General features: G+C 42.2%; 1 protein-coding gene and 1 pseudogene across 2 annotated transcripts in view; one reads left to right on the top strand and one right to left on the bottom strand.

The window, feature by feature from the left end:
• The window catches only part of CLSPN (claspin), a 32,386-nt gene extending 7,151 nt beyond the window's left edge, over positions 1-25,235 (top strand). Inside the window, exons 7-25 of the mRNA XM_082686841.1 lie at positions 706-814; positions 987-1,561; positions 6,671-6,862; positions 10,131-10,372; positions 11,348-11,526; positions 11,865-11,929; positions 12,522-12,721; positions 13,049-13,203; positions 14,377-14,603; positions 15,150-15,261; positions 18,420-18,495; positions 18,744-18,847; positions 21,093-21,257; positions 21,349-21,470; positions 21,695-21,822; positions 22,353-22,455; positions 23,031-23,113; positions 23,362-23,523; positions 23,834-25,235. Of these exons, the coding sequence (XP_082542967.1) occupies positions 706-814; positions 987-1,561; positions 6,671-6,862; positions 10,131-10,372; positions 11,348-11,526; positions 11,865-11,929; positions 12,522-12,721; positions 13,049-13,203; positions 14,377-14,603; positions 15,150-15,261; positions 18,420-18,495; positions 18,744-18,847; positions 21,093-21,257; positions 21,349-21,470; positions 21,695-21,822; positions 22,353-22,455; positions 23,031-23,113; positions 23,362-23,523; positions 23,834-23,944 (3,110 nt within the window). The 3' untranslated portion in view covers positions 23,945-25,235. The remainder of the gene's footprint in view (positions 1-705; positions 815-986; positions 1,562-6,670; positions 6,863-10,130; positions 10,373-11,347; positions 11,527-11,864; positions 11,930-12,521; positions 12,722-13,048; positions 13,204-14,376; positions 14,604-15,149; positions 15,262-18,419; positions 18,496-18,743; positions 18,848-21,092; positions 21,258-21,348; positions 21,471-21,694; positions 21,823-22,352; positions 22,456-23,030; positions 23,114-23,361; positions 23,524-23,833) is intronic.
• Positions 17,517-18,221, bottom strand: LOC309842575 (transcription factor BTF3 pseudogene; annotated as a pseudogene). Its single transcript has one exon. The product of its transcript is annotated as a transcription factor BTF3 pseudogene (transcript).
• Positions 25,236-25,519: the final 284 nt, after the last annotated feature.

Genomic DNA, 25,519 nt, shown 5'->3' with positions numbered 1-25,519 from the left:
GTGAGGCTCAATCCAGGACCTTGAGATCACAGCCTGAGCCAAAGGTAGACATTTAACCAATTGAGCCACCCGAGTGCCCGAGATTTTTTTTTTTTAAGATTTTATTTATTTATTTGACAGAGATCACAAGTAAGCAGAGAGGCAGGCAGAGAGGAGGAAACAGGCTCCCCACTGAGCAGAGAGCCGGATGCAGGGCTTGATCCTAGGACCCTGGGATCATGACCTGAGCCGAAGGCAGAGTCTTAACCCACTGAGCCACCCAGGTGCCCCTCCGAGATTTTTAAGACTTTATTTTTAGGGGAGCCTGGGTGGCTCAGTCATTGAGTGTCTGCCTTGGGCTCAGGTCATGATTCCAGGGTCCTGGGATCAAGCCCTACTTTGGGCTCTCTGCTCAGTGGGGAGCCTGCTTCTCCCCTGCCTGCTGCTCCCCCTGCTTGTGCTTGCTCTCTTCCTCTTTCTCTGTGTCAAATAAATAAACATTTAAAAACAAACAAACAATTTCCTGGATCAGTTTGATTTCACAACTAGGTTTAAAAGCCACTGGTCTTTAGGAAGTTCTTTTGTACTTAGATCACATCTTTATTAAATCCAGGATTGTTTTCTGTTTCTCATGATGACTTTCGCTGTACTGTTTAGTTAACTGAGTATGAAGTGACATTACAAATATACAGTATATGTATTTGCTTGTTTTGTTTCATTTTATAGAGTCTGCACTTAATCTTCCATATCATATGCCTGAGAATAAAACCATTCATGATTTCTTCAAACGTAAACCCCGACCCACTTGCCAGGGAAATGCCATGGCACTACTGAAGTAAGAACTCTCTTTCCTTGTGATTATAGTTTTTGTAAATATTCAGTTTTATAACAACCATCTGGTTTTAAAAGTTCAGATTACTCACTCCTAAAACCAATTTAATTGATATTATTATGAGAGTTTCACACATAGGATAGTTTTCAACTTCAGCTCATTTTCCCTTCTCTAGGTCATCTAAGTATCAGTCAAGCCATCCCAAAGAAACCACAGACACTGCAAATACAAGTGAGAAGAGTAATGACCACCATAGCAAAGATTCTGAGCAGACAACAGGTGTAGGATATGAAATGGAAATTCATGCCCTCCCTGCAGCTTCAAAGGAACCCCAGATCACTACTGGATCAGACGAGTCTTGCAGTAAGGATTTGATGGGAAGTGAAGAGCAAGAAATTCAGGAGAAACAGAAGCAGAGTGACAATAGACCTTCACCTGAGGACAGCTCTGTGGCACCACAGGAATCCAGCTTCCTCAAGAATGAGGACAAAGATTGTCAAGCCAGAGGGCTTATGGCACCTGAACCTCATGCTCTGGTGGAAGAGGAAATCCTGAAGAAAACCGGAGAGGCAGATGAGAAGGTGGAGGAGCCTGGGCAGCAAACCAAATCAATAATTGTGCCACCTGAAAAAGTGAGGAGGTTCACTCTGGATAGACTTAAGCAACTGGGGGTAGATGTTTCCATTAAACCTCGACTGGGTGCTGATGAAGATTCCTTTGTGATACTTGAAGAACCTGAGACCAACAGAGGTAATCCTTTGAATTGGGGGGAGCCTCTAGAGTAATTTATTTGCAACTTTCTATTATTTGCTACTATGGAGGATAGGGAACACAGGAGGAACCCATAACCACACGTGATTGTATTCTACAGACGTACCAGATATGGGTAAAAACCTATTTAGATAAATTTGGCAGGGCATCAGAGTGTTCTCAACCTTGTTTAAAATGGAAACCTGTTGGGGTGCCTGGGTGGCTTAGTCGTTTAGCGTCTGCCTTCCTCTCAGATCAAGATCCCAGAGTCCTGGGAACGAGGCTCACATTGGACTCCCTGCTTGGTGGGAAGCCTGCTTCTCCCTCTCCCACTCCACCTGTTTGTGTTCCTGTTCTCACTATCTCTCTGTCAAATAAATAAATAAAATCTTAAAAAAAAAAAATGGAAGCCTGTTGATAGGTTAGTATACAAAAGAGGTACGTCACTGTTGTATTATGGTATGACATCCAAAAAAGCATTATTCATTTTTTTAAAAGATCTTTTTAATTTATTTGACAGAGAGAGACACACATAGCAAGAGAGGGAACACAAATAGGGAGAGTAGGAGAGGGAGAAGCAGGCTTCCCGCTGAGAGGGGAGCACAATGTGGGGCTCGTTCCCAGGACTCTGGGATCTTGACCTGAGCAGAAGGCAGACACTTAACCGACTGAGCCACAGAGGCACCCCCAGCATTATTCATTTTTTCACTATAAAGAAAAACATTTGGTTCAGTAAATTGTCTGCAAACTGAATTTCTTTTCTTTCTCCGCTCATTTAACAAATATTAAACTATCCAGGACATGCAAGGTTCTGTAGGGCACACCAAGAGCAATCTAAAATTTATCGTACATTTAAGCTACTTACACTCTTGTAGGGGAGATAAGTATGAAAATAACAGTAATAACGCAAGAGAGAAGGTGGAAAGTGACATCTAGAATGAACGTGTGTCACTGATGATTGGAAAAAATTATTTGAGGGAAAGGGAAAAGTAGTCTTTGCTGAAGGAAACACTTAGCATAAAGTGCTCTGACACTTTAGAGGAAGGATTGGTTTCTTCCAAAAGGTGGTTAAAAGAAGGCTTGAAGAGTAGGTGGATGTAATTACTTGTTCACTGCCTTTCCATTTATACTTTGAATAGGGATCTTCTGGCTTGTTCCTTACTCTATCACCAGTGCTTCCACAGAGGATGACAAATTATAGGCATTTATGTTGGATGAGTGAATGATGAATGGTCCTTCAAGACAGAGTTCAGAGTTCATGTATTACCATATTAGGTAATATTACCATATCCTGAATAGTAGGTAGAACTGGGTGTTCCCTCCTCTGTACTGTACAGTATGGCATGATAATCAGCAAATAAGTCTTTGTAGCAAGACCAAGGTTTGAATCTGGACTATGCTACTTACTGTTTAACCTTGAATGTGCTATTATATGACCTCTCCGAGCCATCTTTTTTAAGGGGGTAAAAAAAAAGGATATCCACTTCCCAGGGCTGTAGTGAAGATGTATTGAAATAAGGCCCAGAAATAGATGGCATAAGGAAACACTCAAATAATGGCTCCTATTTCTATTATTAGTGAAATTACTTACATCATAACCATAACAGCTTCTGGCGGGCAGGTGCTCTGTCATCCATGGTATCTAGTGTCTAAATTATACCCTGTGAGTCTTTGTTGACTAAATGGGTGGGTTTTTTGGAAGTGGAGGGAACGACCTTCTTGGAAGGGACAGAGTGAGCTCTGCATAGAGCATATGGGTAGGATGGATAAGTCCGTTTGACCAGAGCAGGAGGTGAAGTGAAAAGAGTTGTATAACAGAACCAGTATAGCTCCATTAGCAAAGAAGCAGGGAAATAAGTTGTTGAACGTGGAGGGAAAGTTTTGTGATATGGGACCAGAAATAATCTGAACAGCGCCAGAGTAAGAGGGGGAAGAAACATTTCTTAAATAGTTACAATACTAGACACTGTGAGGGAATCTAGACTGTTCTGGACTGAGACAGGAACAGGAAAAAACTTTTTCTTTTTTTCTTTTTTTTTTTTTTTTTAGTGCCTACTATATTAGACATTGATAGATTCTCTATTATTGTTCTTAATTCTCACAGCCCCAGGTATTATTTTGCAGTGAAGAGACAGAAACTTGGAGAGGTTGGGTCATTTTTTCCAACATTACACTTGGCTTATATAGGGAACTAGCACAGTGCTTGGCACGTCGTAGGCATTTATTTTTAACTCAAAATATGTTTTCCTTCAGAAATAGTATTTGACGTGAAAGTTGGGTTTCCATGCCAGCCAGTTCCATATGTATGAACTTAGGATCAACTTTTATTTATCCATGCAAGAAACTTTTATCTAGCCTGGTGTTGGCTGCTGTGTATTCAAGCCATAGTCCCTGCTCTCAAGGATGTTCAAGTCTAGTAGGAGGGACAGGCAGGCACACAGACCGTTACATGACTGGATGGTAAGGGTGTATACTGTGAGACTAGAGGAAGGGTAGCTCCCTTGAGTACCTCGTTGGGAGTCAGGGAGGCTTCTGAAAGGAACCAAGACCAGAGCTAAGTCCTGAAAGGCAAGTAGGAGGTTCCAAAGCAGAGAGGTGAGGGAGGACATTCTTGGTGGAGGGAACAGACCTGCAAATGGCCCAACAGCGACAAGAGAGAGAACAGGGTATTCTGGTGAGCCAGAGTGAAGATTGCAAAGGCATTGCGGATGGGTAATGAGAAGCCAGGTCATGCAGGGTTTTTAGGCCCTGGAAGGAGCTGAGCCTTTTTCCTTTTGTTAGAAGAGAACCACAGACAGATTTTTAGCAAAGGAAATGACCCAATCAGATAGTCATTTTGGGAAGTTCAATCTGGTGGCTAGCTGGGTGGACAGGAGAAAGGGTTAAGAGTAAAAGCAGTAGGAACAGCTTAGTTTCCTTAACTTCACATAAAATAATATTTACATGAGAAAAGGCAGGTAGATCTCAACTTAGGGATGCTAGAAATGTAGGACTCCTGCTTCCCATAATAGTGTAGGGAATAATCTCTGCCCTTAATTCTACTTTCTGGACTAAAATATGAGAATGAGAACAGTTTTATATTCAAGCTGCTGCTGGTGGAGACCTGAGCTGGAGCAGACTTTTCACGGAGGACATGAATGGAGCTGGGCAGAGACTGATTGAGGGAGAGGAGCCTGAGCAGGGTTTCTAGGGTGAGGGGGGAGATGGTTGAGTCATGTAGTAAAAGGCAAGGAAAGTAGGTGCCAGGTACGTTGGAGTTGAAGAGCTTTAAGGAGACTGACTTTCTCTAGAAGAATGAAGGCAACTCCTCTGCCTCACTATTATTTTGGGTCCCAAACATATCTTCCTCCACATCCATTTGTTCTGTTCTGTTGGTGCCAATAACAACCTGCTTACTTCTGTTACCTTTCCACTTGCATTTCCCCATTGCTTCCAGCCTTACTGAACTGCTAGAAAAGCAGGTGCAAACTTACATCTTCTCTTCCTAGACCTTTGTTTATCATTCATTTTTTAATTTTTTAAAAGATTCTATTTATCTATTTGAGAGAAACACAGTGAGAGAGGGACACAAGCAGGGGGACACAAGCAGGGGGAGTGGGAGAGGGAGAAGCAGGCTTCCCACTGAGCAGGGAGCTTAATGTGGGACTCAATCCCAGTTCCCTGGGATCATGACCTGAGCTGAAGGCAGATGCTTAATGACTGAGCCACCCAGGTGTCCTCAGGTGCATTTTAGAAAAAGAATCAAACTTGGAGTGTTCTGGACATTTTAGATGGAAGAGAAGGCACGTGAAAATATCTAACAAACCTTAATCCCAAAGGAATCTTTTTATAACTGTCAGCTCTCTTAAAACAGCCCACTGTGGTGTGAGATCTTAAACAGAGGCAGAAGGTGATGATGCCAGGTCACAGCTAGCTGAAGGAGAAAGGAAAAAGAAATTCTGAGCTATTATAGCAATGGGGAAGTGGAGAGAGATCCTATTGTCATTGGACCACTGAACTAACTGCTCCCAGCATATATATTCCCCTTTGTATACTAGTTGGGTGTGTGGTATAGAGACCACATGTAAATAGGATTTCCTTCCGGATGATATTGATCTTACTAGTATAACAGTTTCACCAACAGACTTTTCCAGTCCTGCTGCTGAGTTACATCACTAACTGGATGAATTATCATTTCTCTCCCCTTTTTAATTGATGTTTTCCGTATTTAATAAGATTGCTAATTAATAGTGAAATGTTCAGAATAGGTAAATTTTGTTTTTAATGATTTTTTTTTAAGATTTTATTTATTTATTTGATAGAGATTACAAGTAGGCGGAGAAGCAGGCAGAGAGAGAGAGGAGGAAGCAGGGTCCCTGCTGAGCAGAGAGCCTGATGCGGGGCTCGATCCCAGAACCCTGGGACCATGACCTGAGCCGAAGGCAGAGGCTTTAACCCACTGAGCCATCCGGGCGCCCCTAGGTAAATTTTTAAAAAGAGGCTGGAATCTATGAAAAACTAAGCCACTGAATGACTGATAATTGTGGTGCAGTTTCTACCAGTTCAGTACTTTTTTTTTTAAGAATTGCCTACATTTGGGCACCTGGGTGGCTCAGTGGGTTAAGCCTCTGCTTTCGGCTCAGGTCATAATCTCAGGGTCCTGGGATCAAGCCCTGAATCGGGCTTTCTGCTCAGCAGGGAGCCTGCTTCCCTCTCTCTCTGCCCACCTCACTGCCTACTTGTGATCTCAGTCTGTCAAATAAAATCTTTAAAAAAAAAAAGAATTGCCTACATTTATCTGAAACTACTAATATATGTTAATTAACTGAATTTAAATTTTAAAAATGAGGAAAAGAAAGAATTGTTTACATCTAGAAACTTCAGTTATAAATTTCTACTGTAAAATGATTTGTGAAGTATACTGGGGAAGAACAATTGCAACATTTTATTAGTTTGGGTTAAGTTATATGGGTATGAATTTGACATAGGTGTTAGTAGCAAAGCAGTGATTGGTGTCTTTAGGTATTTTTTTCCCCCCGGGGCAACTTTTTGAACTTAAACAGAACTGGAATCTTAAAGGAAAGAGTTTAAGCATGGCAAACTGACGTACTTGTTGGTGTTTGGATCTAGAACTGGAAGCCTTGAAACAGCGTTTCTGGAAGCATGCTAACCCAGTGGTCAAGCCCAGGGCTGGTCAGAAGGTGAATGTGAACATCATAGTGAAAGGCATGGATACTGATGGAAAGGAAGAGCTGAAGGCAGATGTGGTACCTGTGACTTTGGCCACTGAGAAGCTGGATGGAGCAGGCCACACAAAGCCAGGTATTTGAGTTCATGTTTTTGTTCATTTGATTCCTTACGCTTTGTACTCGGGCAGGTATTTATGGCGACTGAAGACCCTGTCATGAAAAGTTCTAGAATCTCTTTCCTTGGACACTTTGGAGATTGGATAGCAGTACCTATGGCGTGATCCTCATGTAGCATTGCTTAGATGTGTGGGGTGGGTAGGATGACTTTATTTCCAATTGTCTTTGTCTTATAAAAAACAATAAGTAGAAATGCCTGGCTGGCTCAGTCAGAAGAACATGAAACTCTTGATCTTGGGGTTGTGAGTTTGAGTCCCCACAGTGTATAGGGATTACCTAAGTAAAAAACTTTAAAAACTAATATATTAATTTAAAAAACTATAAATATTCATGTAGAAAACACAAAGAATAAAGACAAAGCTTCTATGATCCTCTATCAGAGACACTTATAACTATATTGTATCCTTTATTTTTTAATTTGTTTATTGTAGAGAGAGTATGAGCATGAGTTGGGGGAGGGACAGAGAAAGAGAGAGAGATTGGGAGAGAGAATCTCAAGCAGACATTCTCCTGAGCCCAGGGCTTGATCTCACAACCCTGAGTTCATGAACTCAACTGAAATCAAGAGTCCATCCCTTAACCGCCTGAGCCACCCAAGCATCCCTATTGTGTATCCTTTTAATCTCTCTTTCCATGTATATGTTTTTAGAAACAATAGGATGATCAGACCATGCATTCGGATATTTTTTTTTTTAATTTTTTTTTTTTAAGATTTTAAAAATTTATTTGATGTAGCGAGAGAGAAAGGGAGAGCAGGAACACAAGCAGGGGGAGTGGGAAAGGGAGAAGCAGGTTTCCCGTGAACAGGGAGTCTGATGCAGGGCATGCAGGGCTTGATCCCAGGACACTGGGATCATGACCAGAGCCGAAGGCAGACCCTTAACGACTGACTGAACTACCCTGGTGCCCCTGCATTCTTATTTCTTATCTGCTTTTTTGTTTTAACAATGTTTGTAGTCCCCACTTCTACTTTGAAAATACAATTAATATGACACAAAGAAAAAAATTAAGACACTGAGGAAAATGTATGAAATGCAAAGTTATTCTTCCTAAAGGTAGCTGTTCACAGTTTTTTGTGTGTTCTAGGAAGAAAATTCATAATGTATATGTATACCATTGTGTGTGAGAGAGAAAGAGACAGATAGTCATTGGATACTTACTCTATGCCAGGCACTGCTTTAGGTACTTTACTGTAAATACATCATGTCTTTATTTTATATATGAAGAAACTGATATACAAAGCATTTAAGCCACTTGCTCAAGTTTACACAGCCTGTGAGTAGTAGAACCAGCAGCTTAATCCAGACCTTGTAACTTCAGAGCTCAAATACACATTTTATTGCTTTTGAAGTTTTTTTTTTCCCCCAGATTTATTTATTTATTTATTTGACAGAGATTACAAGTAGGCAGGGAGGCAGGCAGAGAGAGGCGGGGAAGCTTCTAGCTGAGCAGAGAGCCCGATGCAGGGCTTGATCCCAGGATACTGGGATCATGACCAGAGCCGAAGGCAGACCCTTAACGACTGAGCCACCCTGGTGCCCCTGCATTCTGATTTCTTATCTGCTTTTTTGTTTTAACAATGTTAAAACAAGAGTGGGAGAAGGAGAAGCAGGCTTCCTGTGAATAGGGAGCCCGATGAAGGGCTCTATCTCAGTACCCTGGGATCATGACCTCAGCTGAAGGCAGAGGCTTTAACCCACTGAGCCACCCAGGCACCCGCTTTTAAAGTGTTTTTTAACAGCTGCATAATATTCTATTGTGCAACTATAACATGATTTAACTATACTCCTGTTAATGAATATCTTGTTTATTCTAGTTCTTGGCATTTTATACAGTGTTGAACTCCATTATCAGGTGTATATTGGTGTACCTGGATGCAGAATTCCTTACTCCGTGGAATTATTGAGTCAAATTTTGATATGTATCATCCCATTGTCCTTCAAAATAGTTGTACCAAGGGCACCTGGGTGGCTTAGTCAGTTAAGCATCTGCCTTTGCCTCTGGTCATGATCTCAGGGTCCTGGGATCGAGTCCCATGTCTCACTCTCTGCTTAACCAGGAGTCTGTTTCTACCTCCCCTCTGCTACTCCCACTTGTAGTGCTTTCTCTCTCTTTGGTTCAAATAAATAAATAAAATCTTTAGGGTGCCTGGGTGGCTCAGTGGGTTAGGCCTCTGCCTTCGGCTTGGTTCATGATCTCAGGGTCCTGGGATCAAGTCCCGAGTTGGGCTCTCTGCTCAGTGGGGAGCCTGCTTCCCCCTCTCCCTCAGCCTGCCTCTCTGCCTACTTGTGATCTCTCTCTATGTGTCAAATAAATAAAAATAAAATCTTAAAAAAAATATAGTTGTACCAATTTACACACGGAGTCACAGTGTGTAAGAGTTCCTGTATCCTCTTGTTAATAAGAGATATTATCAAACCTTCTAATTTTTGCCAAATATGTCAAGTTATTTTGACAAATTATTTTGATTTGTATCACTTTAATTAGAAATGAGGGGAGGGGTGCCTCACTGCCTCAGGTGATGGAGCATACAACTCTTGGTCTTGGGGTTGTGAGTTCAAGTCCCACGTCTTTAAAAAAAAGAAATGAGATTAAGCATCACTTTTGTTTATTAACCACATATGTTCATTTTTTTCTTTGAATATACCCTTTGCCCATTTTACTCTTTTTTTTTTTTTTTAAGATTTTATTTATTTATTTGACAGAGATCACAAGTAGGCAGAGAAGCAGGCAGAGAGAGAGGAGGAAGCATGCTCTCTGCTGAGCAGAGAGCCCGATGCAGGGCTCAATCCCAGGACCCTGGGATCATCACCAGAGCCGAAGGCAGAGGCTTTAATCCACTTAGCCACCCCGGCACCCCTGCCCATTTTACTCTTGAGTTGTTTCTTTTTTTCCTTAATATTAGCAGTGTTGTCCTTCATGGTTTCTGAGCCAGAGCCAGAGTCCTGCTCTTCCACCGTGTTTTTGCTCTTTAATAACTTTATAATCTCTATGTGGTATATTATTCCAGGGTGTAGAACATCACTGTGAAAGTTCTCTTTTACATTTTAGTTCTTTATACTCCTTATTTGTTAAGGTAACAAAAGCCGAGATTACTAAAGTCTCTGATTTTCCTTTGGGGATGTGACTAGAATGCTTCTGGAGTTGCCTGAAATACATGCTTCCGTGATTACAGTGGGTAGTTGGTCTTTCTGTCTGAAGTGTTTCTCCTTATCTCTGTTCAGGTGAAAAGCTTCAGGTGCTGAAAGCCAAACTACAGGAAGCGATGAAACTCCGTAGGCTCGAGGAGCGCCAAAAGCGGCAAGCATTATTTAAGTTAGATAATGAAGATGGATTTGAAGAAGAGGAAGAGGAGGAAGAAATGACGGACGAATCAGAGGAAGATGGAGAAGAGGAGGAAGAGAGAGATTTAGAGCAAGAAGAGGAAGATTTAGAGCAAGAAGTGGAGGAAGAAGGCAATCAGGAGGTTCTGAAAATTATTTAATTTTGTTACTTGGTCAGGATGGATAAGAGAAAGAGAAAATCAGATTTGAATCAGAGCAGAGTAAGCATGTTCAATTGTGTAAGAGATTTTAAGGGCAGAGGTGATGTAACTAGCTCAGAGGTACTGAAGTCCTAGTGCATTCAGTTCTCTCAACACCTTTGACTACCTGCTGTTCACAGGGCCCTTAGCCTTGGCTTCTACCTGTTAGTCTGCTTGTTGAACATAAGGCTAAAATGGAAACAGCTTTGTATTCATAGTTGCTTTTATCTTGTTGTTTACATAGTTTTCTCTATTTAGGATGAACAGCGGTCTTAACCTTGGTCAGGTGGAGGTCTGGAATAAGTTCTCAGGCAAGCTGAGACCTTCCTGAGTTTCTTTCTTTCTTCACTGGGTATTTTTAGAAGGGCCTCTTGCCCTTGTTTCTGGCTAGGTAAGACAGATGATGATAGGGTTTTGGGTTCTGAGAAAAAGAAAAAAGCCACCAAAGGAAATACATACATACATACATACATAATTAAAAAGAAAAGCTCCCTTGCTGGAACTCTGCAGTCATTGTGAGAGTTGGCTCATATTTATCCTTGCGTAAGGAAAAAAGAAAGAAGGAAAGCAAAGGCCGAACTAGGCAGCATGTCACAGTCTGTTTTTGGTCTGAGGCCACTAGTTGTCCTTCAGTCTCAGGCTAATTATTTAGCCTCTTATTGCTTCAATAAAATGATAACCCGGTCTTTCACAGTCTTATAGCAATTTGGGGAAGATAAACGGTAAAATAAGTATAAAAGAGCTCTAGAGGTGTCGGAAAGTTATGTTACTGCTAATGGTTAGACCGAGCTTCCTTCAGATTTACCTTTTCAGATCTAAGATGTGACCTGTAACCAAGCAGCCATATATTTGGCCAACAGCATATTTGCTTTTGAATTTTCTGACTCTTTTTGTTTTTGGGTGGCGTGATTGGTGAAGATTGCAGAATTCCTTCTCGGTAGTGAAGAAATAGAAACCAAAGACGAGAAAGAAATAGATAAAGACAACAGTGACGGCAGTAGTGACATTGGGAAATCAGTTGGACTTCTGTCTGTCCCCAAGCCTCTGTCATCCGATTCTACCTTACTTCTATTTAAGGACAACTCTTCCAAGATGGGGTAAGTAATTCTCTCTAGTGAAAGATAAGATTCCCTTGGGTTTGCCCTCTCATAAGAAGCAAAAACTTGGGGCGCCTGGGTGGCTCAGTCGGTTAAGTGTCCGACTCTTGATTTCTACTGAGGCATGAACTCATGGGTCATGGGATGGAGACTTGCGTCTTACTCCAGGCTCAGTGGGGAGTCTGCTTGGGATTCTGTCTCTCTTCCTCTCCCTCTGCCTCTCCCCTTATCCGTGTGCACTCAGCTCTCTTTTTTTTTTTCCTCTCTTTCTAAAACAAATAGATGTAAAAAAAAAAACAAAAGCAGAGAAACAAACAATTTACTTTCTTATTTTATAGTTACTTTCCTAGTGAAGAAAAATCAGAAACAGATGAAATCTCAGGCAAAAGGTCTAGCAAACTGGGTAAGTAATGACTCTTACACAGAACTTGATTTTTCTTAGCTCCTCTAGCTTTGGTACTTAAGGACTACAATTCCATAAAATTCCATTTTTTTGACTCTAGTAGACTTTTCTCAGTCTTCCCTGTGGCAATGAAAAGCATTTATGAGTTAGAAAATTTTTCTAAAAGGACTTTGTAAATTAAGATTTTTCTTCGTTCTGTTTTTGAAAGCTTACATTCAGTTTCCTTTCAGGTGACTGTGGACATATAATAAGTCCTTAGCAGTATGTGTTGATTAAATGAACCATGAAACATTTCTGTCCTATGTAGATAAAAAGATCAACACGTGATTGGATAACAGGGAGAGTGATGATAGGTGTTAGGCAGAGTGAGAGAAAGATGGGAACTTTCAGGTGTCACTTAGCTTAGTGACAAACCCCGACTGTATAATGCTATTTTAGTACCATAATTCACCTTCACCTTCATGCTTTAGAACTTATAACTTGAGAGGTTTGCCTATGAATGTTACCTGACAGTTTCATTCTCAATTCTTTTTCCTAAACAGATCCCCCTTATTTCTGGACCCATGCCCTTAAGTTATTTCTCTTTCTTTAGATGAAGATGATTCATGTTCATTGCTAACAAAGGAGAGCAGCCACAATAGTAGTTTTGAGCTGATTGGCTCCACGATTCCATCCTATCAGCCTTGCAACAGACAGACAGGACGCGGGACCAGTTTTTTCGCTACACCAGGAGGATTCAGATCTCCTTCCCCTGGGCTATTTCGAGCCAGTTTGGTCAGCTCAGCTTCTAAGGTAAGATGGTAATGGTTTTCTAATCTCCTCCCCCTTTTACTTGCCACACTGCTAAATTGTGTCCAAGCCAAGCAACTCCCACCACATTATGTATGTTCAGTTTAAAGAAACCACCCCCTTTGTGTATTAAAAACAAGCCTCATCCAATGTTCTTACTTTCTTGAAGACGTTTTTTCTTTATTCTTCTCTTGGCTATGCATTGTCCTCCTCAACTGCAATTGCCTGAGAGTAGATAAAATCCTGCAAATAGCAACTTCTGTTGTTGTCATGACAGTGAATGACAATTATAAAATGTTTTGTTTTTGTTTGGTTTTGTTTTGGTGCCAGAGTTCAGGAAAGCTGTCTGAGCCTTCACTTCCCATAGAGGATTCCCAGGATCTGTATAACGCCTCCCCAGAGCCCAAGACACTTTTCCTAGGAGCCGGAGACTTCCAGTTCTGTTTAGAAGATGACACTCAGAGCCAACTGTTGGATGCAGATGGGTAGGTAGTTTTATGTTTCTGTGGGTGGAATGGTACTGGGTACTGCTTAATTTTGTTTAAAAATAAAGTGAGCGTCTGTTGCTCCATCTGTGCTTTCTCTTCTGAGAAAGAGAAGGTGTACAGACCATTAGTATTACATTCTGCAAGTTTGAACAAAAGCTCTCCAGAAAATAAAACGTAAATAGTCCTTGCTGGCATTCTGATCCTTCGAGCTCTGCTTTCCTTGAAAAGCACAGCTCTTGTAAGGGCATCAAATTATCTGTCCTGCTGTGTTAGGATTGAAGTGTGGGATTGAGGATGGACAGAGCTGTGGCACATTACATGGACATAGCACCAAGTTCTACTCTGGCACTGTCTGAAACTTAAAATTATCCTTTACCCCTTTACCTTTCTAATAGCATTTATTCTCTTACTAAACTCCCTCCCTCTTTAGATTATCACAGGGCTGCAGTTTGAATCCTTTGTCTTCTGGTTTGGGATCCAGATTTTTTTTTTTTTTTAAGATTTTATTGATTTATTTGAGAGAGAATGAGAGAGAACACAAGCAGGAGGAGGGGCAGAGGGAGAGGGAGAAGCAAGCTCCCTGCTGAGCAGGGACACTGGCACAGGGCTTGATCCTAGGACCCTGAGCTCATGACCTGAGCCACCCAGGTGCCCCTGGAATTCAGCTTTTAAGATTAGTTTTAGAAACATCAAATTTTGGGGACACCTAGGTGGTTCAGCTGGTTAAGTATCTGCCTTCGGCTCAGGTCATGATCCAAGGGTCCTGGGATTGATTTCCACATTGGGCTCCTTAACTCAGCGGAGAGGGTACTTCTCCCTCTCTCTGCAGCTACCCCTGCTTGTGCTCTCTCTCTCTGACAGATAAATAAATAAAATCTTAAAAAAAGAAAAGAAAAGAAACATGAAATTTTTTTACCCACAGTATGCCTGGGTGGCTCATTCAGTTAAACATCTGACTCTTGATTTTGGCTCAGGTCATGATATCGGGGTCATGAGCTCGAAGCCTGCCTTGAGCTCTGCGCTGGGCATGAAGCCTGCCTAAGATTCTCTTTTTCCTTCTCAGTTAACCCCTCCCCCACCTTCTTAAAAAAAAATCCTCTTCAAAATTTTTTACTCACTACTTTGTTGTTTCCCCTAGAGAATGTCTTATATTCTTTATTGTGCTTGTAGGTTCTTAAATGTTAGAAACCACAGGAATCAGTACCAAGCTCTGAAGCCAGGGTTGCCATTGGCCAGTATGGATGAGAATGCCATGGATGCGGACATGGATGAGCTGTTGGATCTGTGTACTGGAAAGTTCCCATCTCAGACTGAAAAATCTCTGCCCAGGAAGAACGACAAGAAAGAGAACCTAGAAGAACTTCTGAATCTTTGTTCAGGAAAATTCACTTCTCAGGGTAAATAGCCAAGAGATCAGGCTCACCATAGTAAATATCTTTAGTCAGTGTCCTTGAAGAGAAGCCTGTTACCCTTGGGTGAGAAATTCACAGAAGGCAGGGCTGTGACGGATTCTTGTGGGTGGTTTGAATTCTTAGCTTCCTGACATTTGGAGCCCTTACTTTCTTAACGTGATAAAATGTCAACTTAAGCTTCGATGATTTCTTAACTTAACCCATGTGATTTCTCATTTATGGTTAATATGCATGCAAAGCTTAGAAGAGAGTTGGTGTATAGTTAATTTCATATCAATGCCTACTTATTTCCACCTGCGTGTTTCTTCCTTCCCGATGCTAGAATGTCAGTTCTCTGAGAGCTGGGATTTTTGTTTTGTTCACTACCATATCCCTGGTGCCTGGCACATAGTAAGCACCAAATAAGGATTTGTTGAATGAATGGATGGTGAGCTCTTTTTGGCAAGCTTACCTTAGAACTGTATTGAGCTGGGGAAAGAAGACAGAGCTGTTATTTCTTGATGACAAATCTTTTTCTTTGTTGTGGTATAGACGCCTCTACTCTGGCTCCATCAGAGTTAAATAAACAGGAGAAGGAGAGCAGCTTGGGGGATCCCATGGAAGAAGCACTTGCTCTTTGCTCAGGTTCTTTTCCCACAGACAGGTGAGTCTCAGTGACTGGAGGGAATGGAGGAAGGCCCAGACTTCAGATAAAATCGTGAGGTCAGCAATAAGGAACCATCTTAGGCACTTCTTATCCTGAGAGTCTTACAGTACATTTGAGTCTTATTTGCAAAGTAAGGAAATTAAAATACTTTCCTTTAGTTGGTGGAGAACAGGGTTAAAGAAAGCAAGAATACGGAGTGCCTGTTTGACTCAGTCAATTAAGCCTCCGCCTTGGGCTCAGGTTGTGATCTCAGGGTCCTGGGACTAAGCCTGGTGTCAGGCCCTGAGTCAGGCTTCATCCTGAGCAGGGAGTCTGCTTCTCCCTCTCCCTCTCTCTCCACCACTCCTCCCATTGGTGCTTTCTCTCTCTCTCAAGTAAAGTCTTTTTTTTTTTTTTTAATATTTTATTTATTTGTTTATTTGAAAAAGAGAAAAATCGAGAGACAAGGCATAAGTAGGGGGAAGAATAGAAGCAGATTCCCTGCTGAGTGGGGAGCCGGATGTGGGGCTCAATCCCAGGACTCTGGGATCATGACCTGAGCTGAAAGCAGATGCTTAAGCCACTGAGCCACATAGGCACCCCAATAAATAAAATCTTGGAAAAAGTTGAAAAGGGCAAGAATAGAAATTTAGAGCTAAAGCTGGGAGGCAGAGAGTGCAGATGACCGGGCATTGCTCATTTCTTTGGCTCTGATCTACTGTTGTGCCAGGGCTCCAGGCAGGTCTGTGTCTGCCTCCTTGAGTAGGCCAGGATCCCATTTAAACAGCCTCCTAGAGCAACTCCCCACTACGGGAGCCCTGACCAAGTTCCAGAACCAGCGTTGTCTCCTGGGACATTGCCACAGCAGCCACGTTTATTGGTGCTGAGGCTGCCACGGTTAGTGGGGCTGGTTCAGGGGCTGGCTCTGGAACAGTGACAGCTTTAATCATTGGCTGTGCTAGGAACCCTTCTCAAGGGGCAGCTCTTCTGTACCATTCTGGGCTTTGCCCTGTCTGAGGACAAGGGGCTCTTCTGTGTGATGGTCGCCTTCCTCATTCTCTTTGGCATGTGAGCCTTCATGGGGGTCACCTACCTGTCCCTGCTGCTTCAATTTAAGGCCATGGCTGGTACTAAACGTGTGCCAAGCTTTACCATTAAACACATTTCTCTTTAAAAAGTGGGGAGGGCAGGGCGCCTGGGTGGCTCAGTGGGTTAAGCCGCTGCCTTCAGCTCAGGTCATGATCTCAGAGTCCTGGGATCGAGTCCCGCGTCGGGCTCTCTGCTCGGCAGGGAGCCTGCTTCCCTTCCTCTCTCCTGCCTCTCTGCCTACTTGTAATCTCTCTCTGTCAAATAAATTAAAAAATCTTTAAAAAAAAAAAGGGGGGTGGAGGGCAAGAATAAGCACATGGAAGTGTTCAACACTAATAATTAGGGAAATACAAATCAAAACCACAATAAGATACCACCTCACACCGATTAGGATGGCGACTATAAAGAGAAAAAAAAAGCCCATAAAATAATAAGTGTTTGCAAGGATATGGAGCAATTAGAACCCTTATCCACTGATGGTGGGAAATGTGAAATGTGGAAGCTTCTGTGGAAGTCAGAATGGCAGTGTCTCAAAAAATTAAAAATAGAATATGATCCAGCAATTCCACTTTCAAATATATTCACAAAAGAAGTAAAAACAAGGTCTCAGATGTTTGTACACCCATATTCATCCTAGCATTACTCATGATGATCAAAAGGTGGGCACATCTCAAGTGACGAAACAAAATGTGGTGGACACACACACGATTATTCAGCCTTAAAAAGAAAGGAAATTCTGACACATGTGACAACAGGGATGAACCTTGAGGACATTATGCTAGGTGAAATAAGCCAGTCCCCAAAATACAAGTGCTGTAGGATTCCACTTACATGAGATACTGAGAGTAGTCAAATTCCTAGAGACAGAAAGTACAAGGGTAGTTGCCAGGAGCTGAGGGGAGGGAAGAGGGGGAACCTGTTGTTTAAAGCGTAGAGAGTTTAGGGGCACCTGGGTGGCTCAGTCAGTTAAGCGTCCGACTCCTGATTTCAGCTTGGGTCATGATCTCAGGGTCTTGAGATCAAATCCCACGCTGGACACTGCATGGGGCGTTGTGCTTGTGATACATGTATTTTGTTTGTTTGTTTGTGTCCTAGGCAAAGAACTTTATTAAATTAACATTGCTTCAAACTTTGTTCCCAGACTTCTTCAGCTTAATTCACTCCAAAGAATGAATTGTACATAAGCAAAATCTGAAAAGAGCTTCAGTGTCCAAGGGGCTTGGGCTCAAAAATATTAGAGATCTAAATTTCATCAGATCCATGAACAAAATTTTTAAAAAGCTGTTATAATATAAAATAGCAGCTCCTAGTAACTTCTTCAGGTTTTATCTTCTTGAGAAGTTGACTCCATTCCATTTGCTTTATTCTTGGAAGCTTCATCCAAATTCTCCACAAGAACTAAAACTTCATCATCATCATCCCCTCTGGTAGCAAGTGGGGCTTTTCCATTCACAGGTTGTGTGGACAGAGTTTCAGCCAGTCTTAAACTAGTCAGACTGTCTGCACCAAGCTGGTTTAAGACAGCCGGTATTGTTTCTGTCAGCTGCTTTGTCTCAGCATGGCCTGGAATGGTGGAAGTGTTCACCGCCAGTGATGCCTGAACTTTGGGTTTGTTAGAGCGGGTCACTGCTCTTCTTGGTGAACATTCATTCAGTACCAGAGATAATTGTTTATCCCTAACTTCTCTAAGGAGAACCGAAGTTTTTTATCATCTGCTATAGCCATTCTATAAACCACCTTCTCTCAGCAAGCAGTTCCTTTCCCACCAACGCGCACTTGTGCTTTGCCGTTTCGCAAGTTTTTCCTGGTTCATGAGAGTTTCTTTCATCTTCTTGGAGCAGAATTGGGATCGAGTTGGAGAATAGGGTTAGCACTCAGGGGGTCTCGGGCAGGGCAGCTGAGATGAGGCGCCTTATGTGTATTTTATCATAATTAAACAAAAAAATTTTTAAAAGCAAGGCATCTTGTTTCCTGTTTCTTGAAGAGATTGTTGGTGGCAATAAAATACTTTCAGTTTCTAAGTTGACTGAATCCCTATAGTTTGCTTTCAACAACTTACTTATTGATTTCTTTGTTTTGCACCTTAGGGAAGAAGAAGGTGAAGAGGAGGAATTTGGAGACTTTCGGCTTGTCCCAAATGATAATGAGTTTGATAGTGATGAGGTGAGTTGGAAGGGAACAGAGTAATCCTAACCGATTTCCAGGTGTTGCGGCTGTTTGTCTTTTTCCTAGTCTGAATTGTTGAGAATTCTGAGTTTGGCATATTATCCGAAGCCATTTCCTAGAATGAGATGTTTGGGCAGAAGTTTATAAATCCTGTTTTAGTTGAGGACTAAAGTTAGGCAGAACAAAGTTAAGCAGAACATGTTTTGTTCCGCTAACCCCATGTGTGATACTCTGCATTTTTTCAGGACGAACGCAGTAACTCTGATAATGAAGATTTGGCACTGGAAGACCATGAAGATGGTGATGAGGAAGAGCTCCTGAAGCAGTCTGAGAAGCTGAGAAGGCAAATGTAGGTGTTAGGACCATTCCTTCCACTGCTAGAGAAAGTTCTCCTAATGGTTAAGTTGTAGCTTGCTATTGTTTTACCTAAGTCTGCTGGTTCTGTTGCTTTTTGTGGCTAACACAGATGAAATAAACCCTATTCTCATGCTATCTCTTGAGTGTTCAAAGATGGTATGTACTCTTTAAGTGAGTTCTATACTAAATATCTCTAGTTCCTTCAGCTATTTCTCATATAACGTTGCTTGCCGACTCCTCTTGTCCTGGATATTCTCTTTATCCTCAGGTGTGGTCAGACTCCAGCTGAAGGTAGCAGTATAACCACATCCTTGTTCTGGGCGCATATGCCTTACATAGTAACCAACAATCCTAAGAGCAGAGTCACTGTAGATCCTGAGGATTTAGTAGACGATGAAACTTCCTTGTCTAGGACTAGGGTCTTTTTTCCTATGAATTACTGTCATTTCAGGTTTTCCTCATCCTGGTCTTGGGCAAATGACCTCCTGTTCATTTTTGGGTTATTTTTTGTTTTTTTCTGCTCATGAAAGTAAACCATTTATTTTAGAATATTTAAAAGAAGATAGGAAGCCAAAATTAAAAGCTTATCTGTGCTCATCATTCAAATATTTAATGAATGTGTGGATGGTAGCTTGCTCCATAACCATTTTTATGCATATATTTTCATATAGTTGAGATCTGTGCTTTTTTTTTTTTTTTTGTATGTTCACTTTTGCGTCTTGCTTCTTTCTCACTTGGGATATCCATAAGCATTTTCCTGTGATGTGACAGTTTTATAAAGACCATTTTAATAGGTATTCAGTATTATATTGTACATGAATGACTTTTGGAATTCACATATAGGATATCATATTGATTCCTACTAGCTCTATATTATTGTCTCTAACCCATCATTCCATTCTATTAAGATCACTTTGGAGCTTTAATTTGTCACTTGTCAAATTAACTCTTGGGCACCTGAGTGGCTCAGTGGCTTAAGCCTCTGCCTTCAGCTCCGGTTGTGGTCTCGGGGTCCTGGGATCGAGTCCCGTATGGGGCTTCTCTGCTCAGTGGTGAGCCTGCTTCCCCCTCTCTCTCTGTCTGCCTCTCTGTTTACTTGTGATCTCTCTCTGTCTGTCAAATAAATAAAATCTTTTAAAAAATTAACTATCTCTTGCAAGTTTGGGTCATCTATAGATTTTTCTACGGTGGTTGTTCTTAAACCTTATTTAACAGCAGAGTCCTCTGTCCAAATGAAATCTTAGGAAGAATGACAGCTAAAAGTTGAGCAGCTCCAAGTGGGTAAATGGGAAGATCAAAGAACTCAGCTGATAGCCCTCGAAGGAATTCCCCAGGAACCCTGAGATTTAGAGGAATTCAGCTTTAAAAAAGTAACATAAGTCTGGGACACCTGGGTGGCTCAGTTGGTTAAGCTGCTGCCTTCGGCTCAGGTCATGATCCCAGGGTCCTGGGATTGAGTCCCACATTGGGCTCCTTGCTCAGCAGGGAGCCTGCTTCTCTCTCTACCTCTGCCTGCTGCTCTGCCTGCTTGTGTTCTCCCTCCCTCTCTCTCTCTGAAAAATAAATATATAAATAAAATCTTTAAAAAAAAAAATAACATAAGTCTTTGATAAAAATCAGCCTTCCGAAAGCCATTAGACTTCTGCCACTCATGGCCATAGATGACAGGACTTTGAACACAGAGTGATCTCAGTAGGAACTGAGGTCATAAAAACTAACTAATAGTGGTTTTACTTACCAGTAACTCTGAGCCTCAGTCATGGCCTCTAACTTGGGGGTCAAGATGTAGCTGTAAGGGATCCCAGGCTATTTTGTTCCTGTACCGTACAATCTCTAACCTGTCTCCCAACACTGGTGAGCTTAAATACAGAACAGAATAATCTGAACCTGCCAGCGGGTATGTCCCAAATGTATAAAGGAGATCGGGCGTTCTGGCTTTAAAGAATCTCATTGAATCCAGGCTCTGTTACTTCCTAGCTGTGTGACTTTGGGTAAATTATTTACTCTCTTGGTCTCAATTCATTCAACTGTAAACTGAAGGGAATAATAGTCCTCCCCTTAAGTAATGCCGTGATGCCTGGAAAGCGCAGTTATTGGCATCCAGTATGTATTAAATGACAGACTTTATCTTCAAAATGTATTATTAAAATTTAAGTGGCTCTATGTTCTGCTTTTCTCACTTCATCCCTAGTCTGTGTATGTTTGTTGCATTTCTGATCTTCACAATTCTTTTCTAGGAGATTGAAGAAATACCTGGAGGATGAGGCAGAGGTATCAGGGAGTGACGTGGGAAGTGAAGATGAGTATGATGGGGAAGAGCTGGACGAATATGAGCAGGAGGAAATTGATGAAGTGCTTCCTTCTGATGAGGAGCTGCAGAATCAGATCAAGAAAATACACATGTCAGTATCCCGACAAGCCCTTTTGTGTGATGGGATGTTTCTACGACCAGCCAGAGTGGTCCTGGTCTTGAACACTGTAATTTTCCTGTAGGAAAACGATGTTGGATGATGATAAGCGACAGCTACGTTTATACCAAGAGAGGTACCTCGCTGATGGGGATCTGCATAGTGATGGTCCTGGCCGAATGAGGAAATTCCGATGGAAAAACATAGGTATCTTGGTCATTGCTTTCAGAAACAAACGGTACAGCGACCGTGTTTGTCCAGTTTGAGATGGCAAGTGGAAATCCAAACTGCAACAGACCTGGCTGTCATCATGACTTTGTGTTAGTGAGTGGGGAAAGGTTGTGTCGATGTATGAGGAACAATGAGTACCTTGTGTCTGTCCGGGCACCTTCTCCTAGGAGAATGCTGACAACCTTGACTCTTTGCTTTAGATGATGCTTCCCAGATGGACTTGTTCCACAGAGACTCTGATGATGATCAGATCGAAGAGCAGCTTGACGAGACAGAAGCCCGTTGGAGGAAGGAGCGAATTGAACGAGAGCAGTGGCTTCGGGACCAGGTAGAAAATCCGCTTGGAAGTCCTCTGTTCTGGGGTGCCTGGGTAGCTCAGTGGGTTAAAGCCTCTGCCTTCAGCTCAGGTCATGATCCCAGGGTCCTGGGATTGAGCCCCACTTCTGACTTCGTGCTCGGCGGGGGGTCTGCTTCCCCCGCCTCTCTCTCTGCTTACCTTTCTGCCTACTTGTGATCTGTCAAATAAATAAATAAAATCTTAAAACAAAAAAGTCCTCTGTTCTGTCCCTAGTTTATGAATAAGAGAGGACCTACTCACCTCACTTGTCAGGATAGTCTCAAAACCTTGGGCAACTTATCGCTGTCCCTTTTAATCCAGTTTTCTTTTGCGCTTTGAGAAGATGACCATGAGCAGTTCAATTCATGTTTGTCCAGTACCGATTTTTTTTTTGTCTACAGCAACAAAGGTTGCAAAAAGGAAAGCAAATGATATCCCAGGTACCTTAGCTTCCCAGTCCAGGCTCTGCTATCTATTTGGCGGCAGGGTAGACTTCTGTTAACACTGATTTTTATTTTCAGGCACAACAGGGAAAAATTGCAGCTGAAGAAGAAGACATTGGGGAAGACAGTCAGTTTATGATGCTAGCCAAGAAGGTTACAGCCAAAGCACTACAGAAAAATGGTGAGCTACTGTCCGTCCTCAGGTTCCAGCCCCCTGGATTGTTTGTGCTGGAGCCTTAAAGTGACTCCAGCCTTCGGGACTCTTGTGGCTTAGGCATGGGCCTGTGTCTAACATTGTCTTAAAGAGGCCTTCCAAGATGGGAAAGGATAGTGTTCTTGGATCTTAGACTATTGGGCTGTGGACATTATACTTGTGAGTATATGTAGCTGGTCTGACTTCATCTTCTAAGGCCTCTCAGAGTAAGAATTCTGCCTTCTTTATTTAGTTGCCCAGGATTGTGTTAGAGGTGGACTTTGAACCCAGATATATCTAATTCCAGAATGAGGCTCTAAAACACTATTCTATACTCTTACCATGCTTGTTTTTGCTTATTACTCTCAGCTATTTATCAATGTTCAAGTTGGTTGTCTGTCTTCCTGCTGCTCCTTATTATAGTTTCAAGTCACTGTTATAAAATAATCTAAGTTCTTAAGCTTTAGTTTACTGGTCTAGTTACAGGCTTCTTTACTTGTTTAGATTTAAAGGTAATTCTATCAGCTTTGCCCAGAACAAGCCTCTCTGTCTTGTCTTTTCAGCCAATCGCACTGTGGTTATGCAAGAACCAAAATCTTTACTCAGAAATCCTTTTGAATCCATCAGTCCGGAAAGTGCCCACCAGGTTGGTTGGGGAGTTCATGACCTGCAAGGTTCTACAGGCCAAGATCAGGCTAAGGGAGTACTCTGTCATTAGCAGAGGGAGGTGGCTGCAGGAAATGGAAGTAGATGTTCAAAGGAGTCTGCTCTTTCTTTTCTACTTGAGTGGGGTAGGAATATGTCCCCTCAAGACAAGGGGGAGGCAGGGAGGGACTGGCTTCTTGTTCTTCCCTTGGCACTTGGGATCTGATGCCAACTGACTCCTCTCTTTAGCCGAAGACAGGCTCACTGCTAAACCAGCCCAAAGCTGTGCTTCAGAAACTGGCTGCCCTCTCTGACCTGAACCCCAGTGCACCTCGAAATTTAAGAAACTTTGTCTTCCATACACTTTCTCCTACCAAGGCTGAGGCAGCGAAGGAATCGTCTAAGGCTCAGGTAGGGAATTTGAGAACTGATTTGGTGGCTGTCCAGAGCGAGATTGATGGATGATTGATTTTTAAGTAAAAAAATATAGGTATTTCTGGCTTAAAGGCTTACACTGTGGTGTTAATCTTGTACCCCCCAATGAAATAGAAGAAGACTGCTACCCGCAGTAGGTCATCAGCTTTGAAACTTTCCCGGAAAGTTTATATTTCTCTTTTTCCTAAACATCCATGATTTAACTCTGCATTCCTTAAGAGCTAACGGAAGCTAAGGACTTGTATGAGGGTCTTGAGCTGGTCCTGACTCTTTCTGTGCTCTCTAGGTAAGGAGAAGAACTCCATCTTTAATGACATCCCCTTCACCTAAGCGCCTCAAAACAGACGATAGCACTTCAGGATTGAAGCAAAGCATCTTCAGATACTTGGAAAGCTAACATCATCAAGGGTGCTGGCACCTTTGCTGAGACTGCTTTGAGAAGTTCCTGGTGCTGAAGATTGGAATTGGAATTGATGCTCACATAGATGATCTCCACTCCCCACCCTCCTTTGTAATCAGCACATTAAGATTACAGACAGAGATTCCAATTCTTTCCACTGCATCACTCTGGACATCTTTTTCCTTTCCTAATATTATTTCCTGGGTTGGCCACTAATCTTAATTCTGCAGTGTTTACAACATTAACCCATGGCTGCTTGGGTGAAGGCTCACTTCCTCCATTGTGTATTTGGCATTTTAGCCTAGCAGACTCTTAGGTTGATAGCTCTTTGTGAAATGGGTGGTTGGAGGAGGAGGAGGAGGAGGAAAAAGTGTGGCATTACAGAAAATTCCAGAAAACAGGGAATGTTGATACCAGAAGGAATCCTTCACACCCTAAGATGTACCCCACAGTGACCTGGACTCAGTAAAAGAGAACTTCTTGGAGGACCTTGGAACCCGCTGATGGGCTGTTATATTTATCTTGCCCCTTCCATTTCCCATATGCCTCTTCCCAAGGCAGCCTCAACTTGCCAATTAACTTATGCTTTCCTTATGGTAAGGATGCAAATCGGTACCTTAAGTCAGAAAGATGTTGACCCTTATTTTCTGGATTATGAGGATGAAGATAAAGGGTTGCACACACCCGGTGTCTGTCCACATTACCCCATGGGACAGAGAGAGCTCTCTCCTCCAGGAGCTACATTCTCAACATGGAACAGTGTTGCTCAATGACCTCCCTTCTCATCCTGGCAAAAAGACATATAACCATTATTTATTGCACACAACGGGGTTTGTTTATTACATTGCTCTAACCAGAGGACAACACTTCATCGCTATTTAGAGAGAAAACCACTATCAAGTTTATAATCAAAATATTGTTGAAGAGAATGGTTCCCCACTCCCAATTTTCCCTGAACAATCATGAGGCTCTCAGAATTCTAGATAGATTTTTTTCATCCCTCTCAAAACTGAGTGTCACTGCTACTTTGGAAAAACATTCCATGTGAATATGGCGGACTTAAGAAATTGGATGAATTGTGCCAGTTTGTTACAGGCAGATGGGGAACACCAATTTAATTGCTGGAGTTAGGGCATAGGTTTTCTACAGTTGTTTCTAATATACAAGATGCTGACCTTGAACGTGTATATTTGTAATCTTGTAATGGGAAAAATGTATATAAAGATGTTTTAATATGTATGTAGCATTTCAATAAAACTCAATGCCTAAAGGCAGGGTTTGCCCTCCAGATTGGGTGCTTGTTCTTAGGTCAGTGCCTGTCTTATGCTCAGAAGCATTGTTTTCAGGCCTCTTCCCTCCCAGGGGAGCCCCCTGTGTCTAAAGAGAGAAAGGCCCCTGCAGTTGCCCCTCCTGGCCTCTCTGCTCTGGTGAATCGATCACATTAACTCCCCAAGTGGTTTGGGTTCAGTGCAGGTGAGGAGAATTTACACAAATGGTACCTGGGGTTATAGCTCTTTGATTGGTAGCCTAAGGTCCAAGGTGAGGGTTAATGCACCCATACCCCAGCCTTCT

This window comes from Mustela nivalis (assembly GCF_964662115.1).
Source record: "Mustela nivalis genome assembly, chromosome: 10".
Lineage (NCBI taxonomy): Eukaryota > Metazoa > Chordata > Mammalia > Carnivora > Mustelidae > Mustela > Mustela nivalis.
Note: the sequence above shows the minus strand (reverse complement) of the source record. Positions and strands in the feature narration are given on the sequence as shown.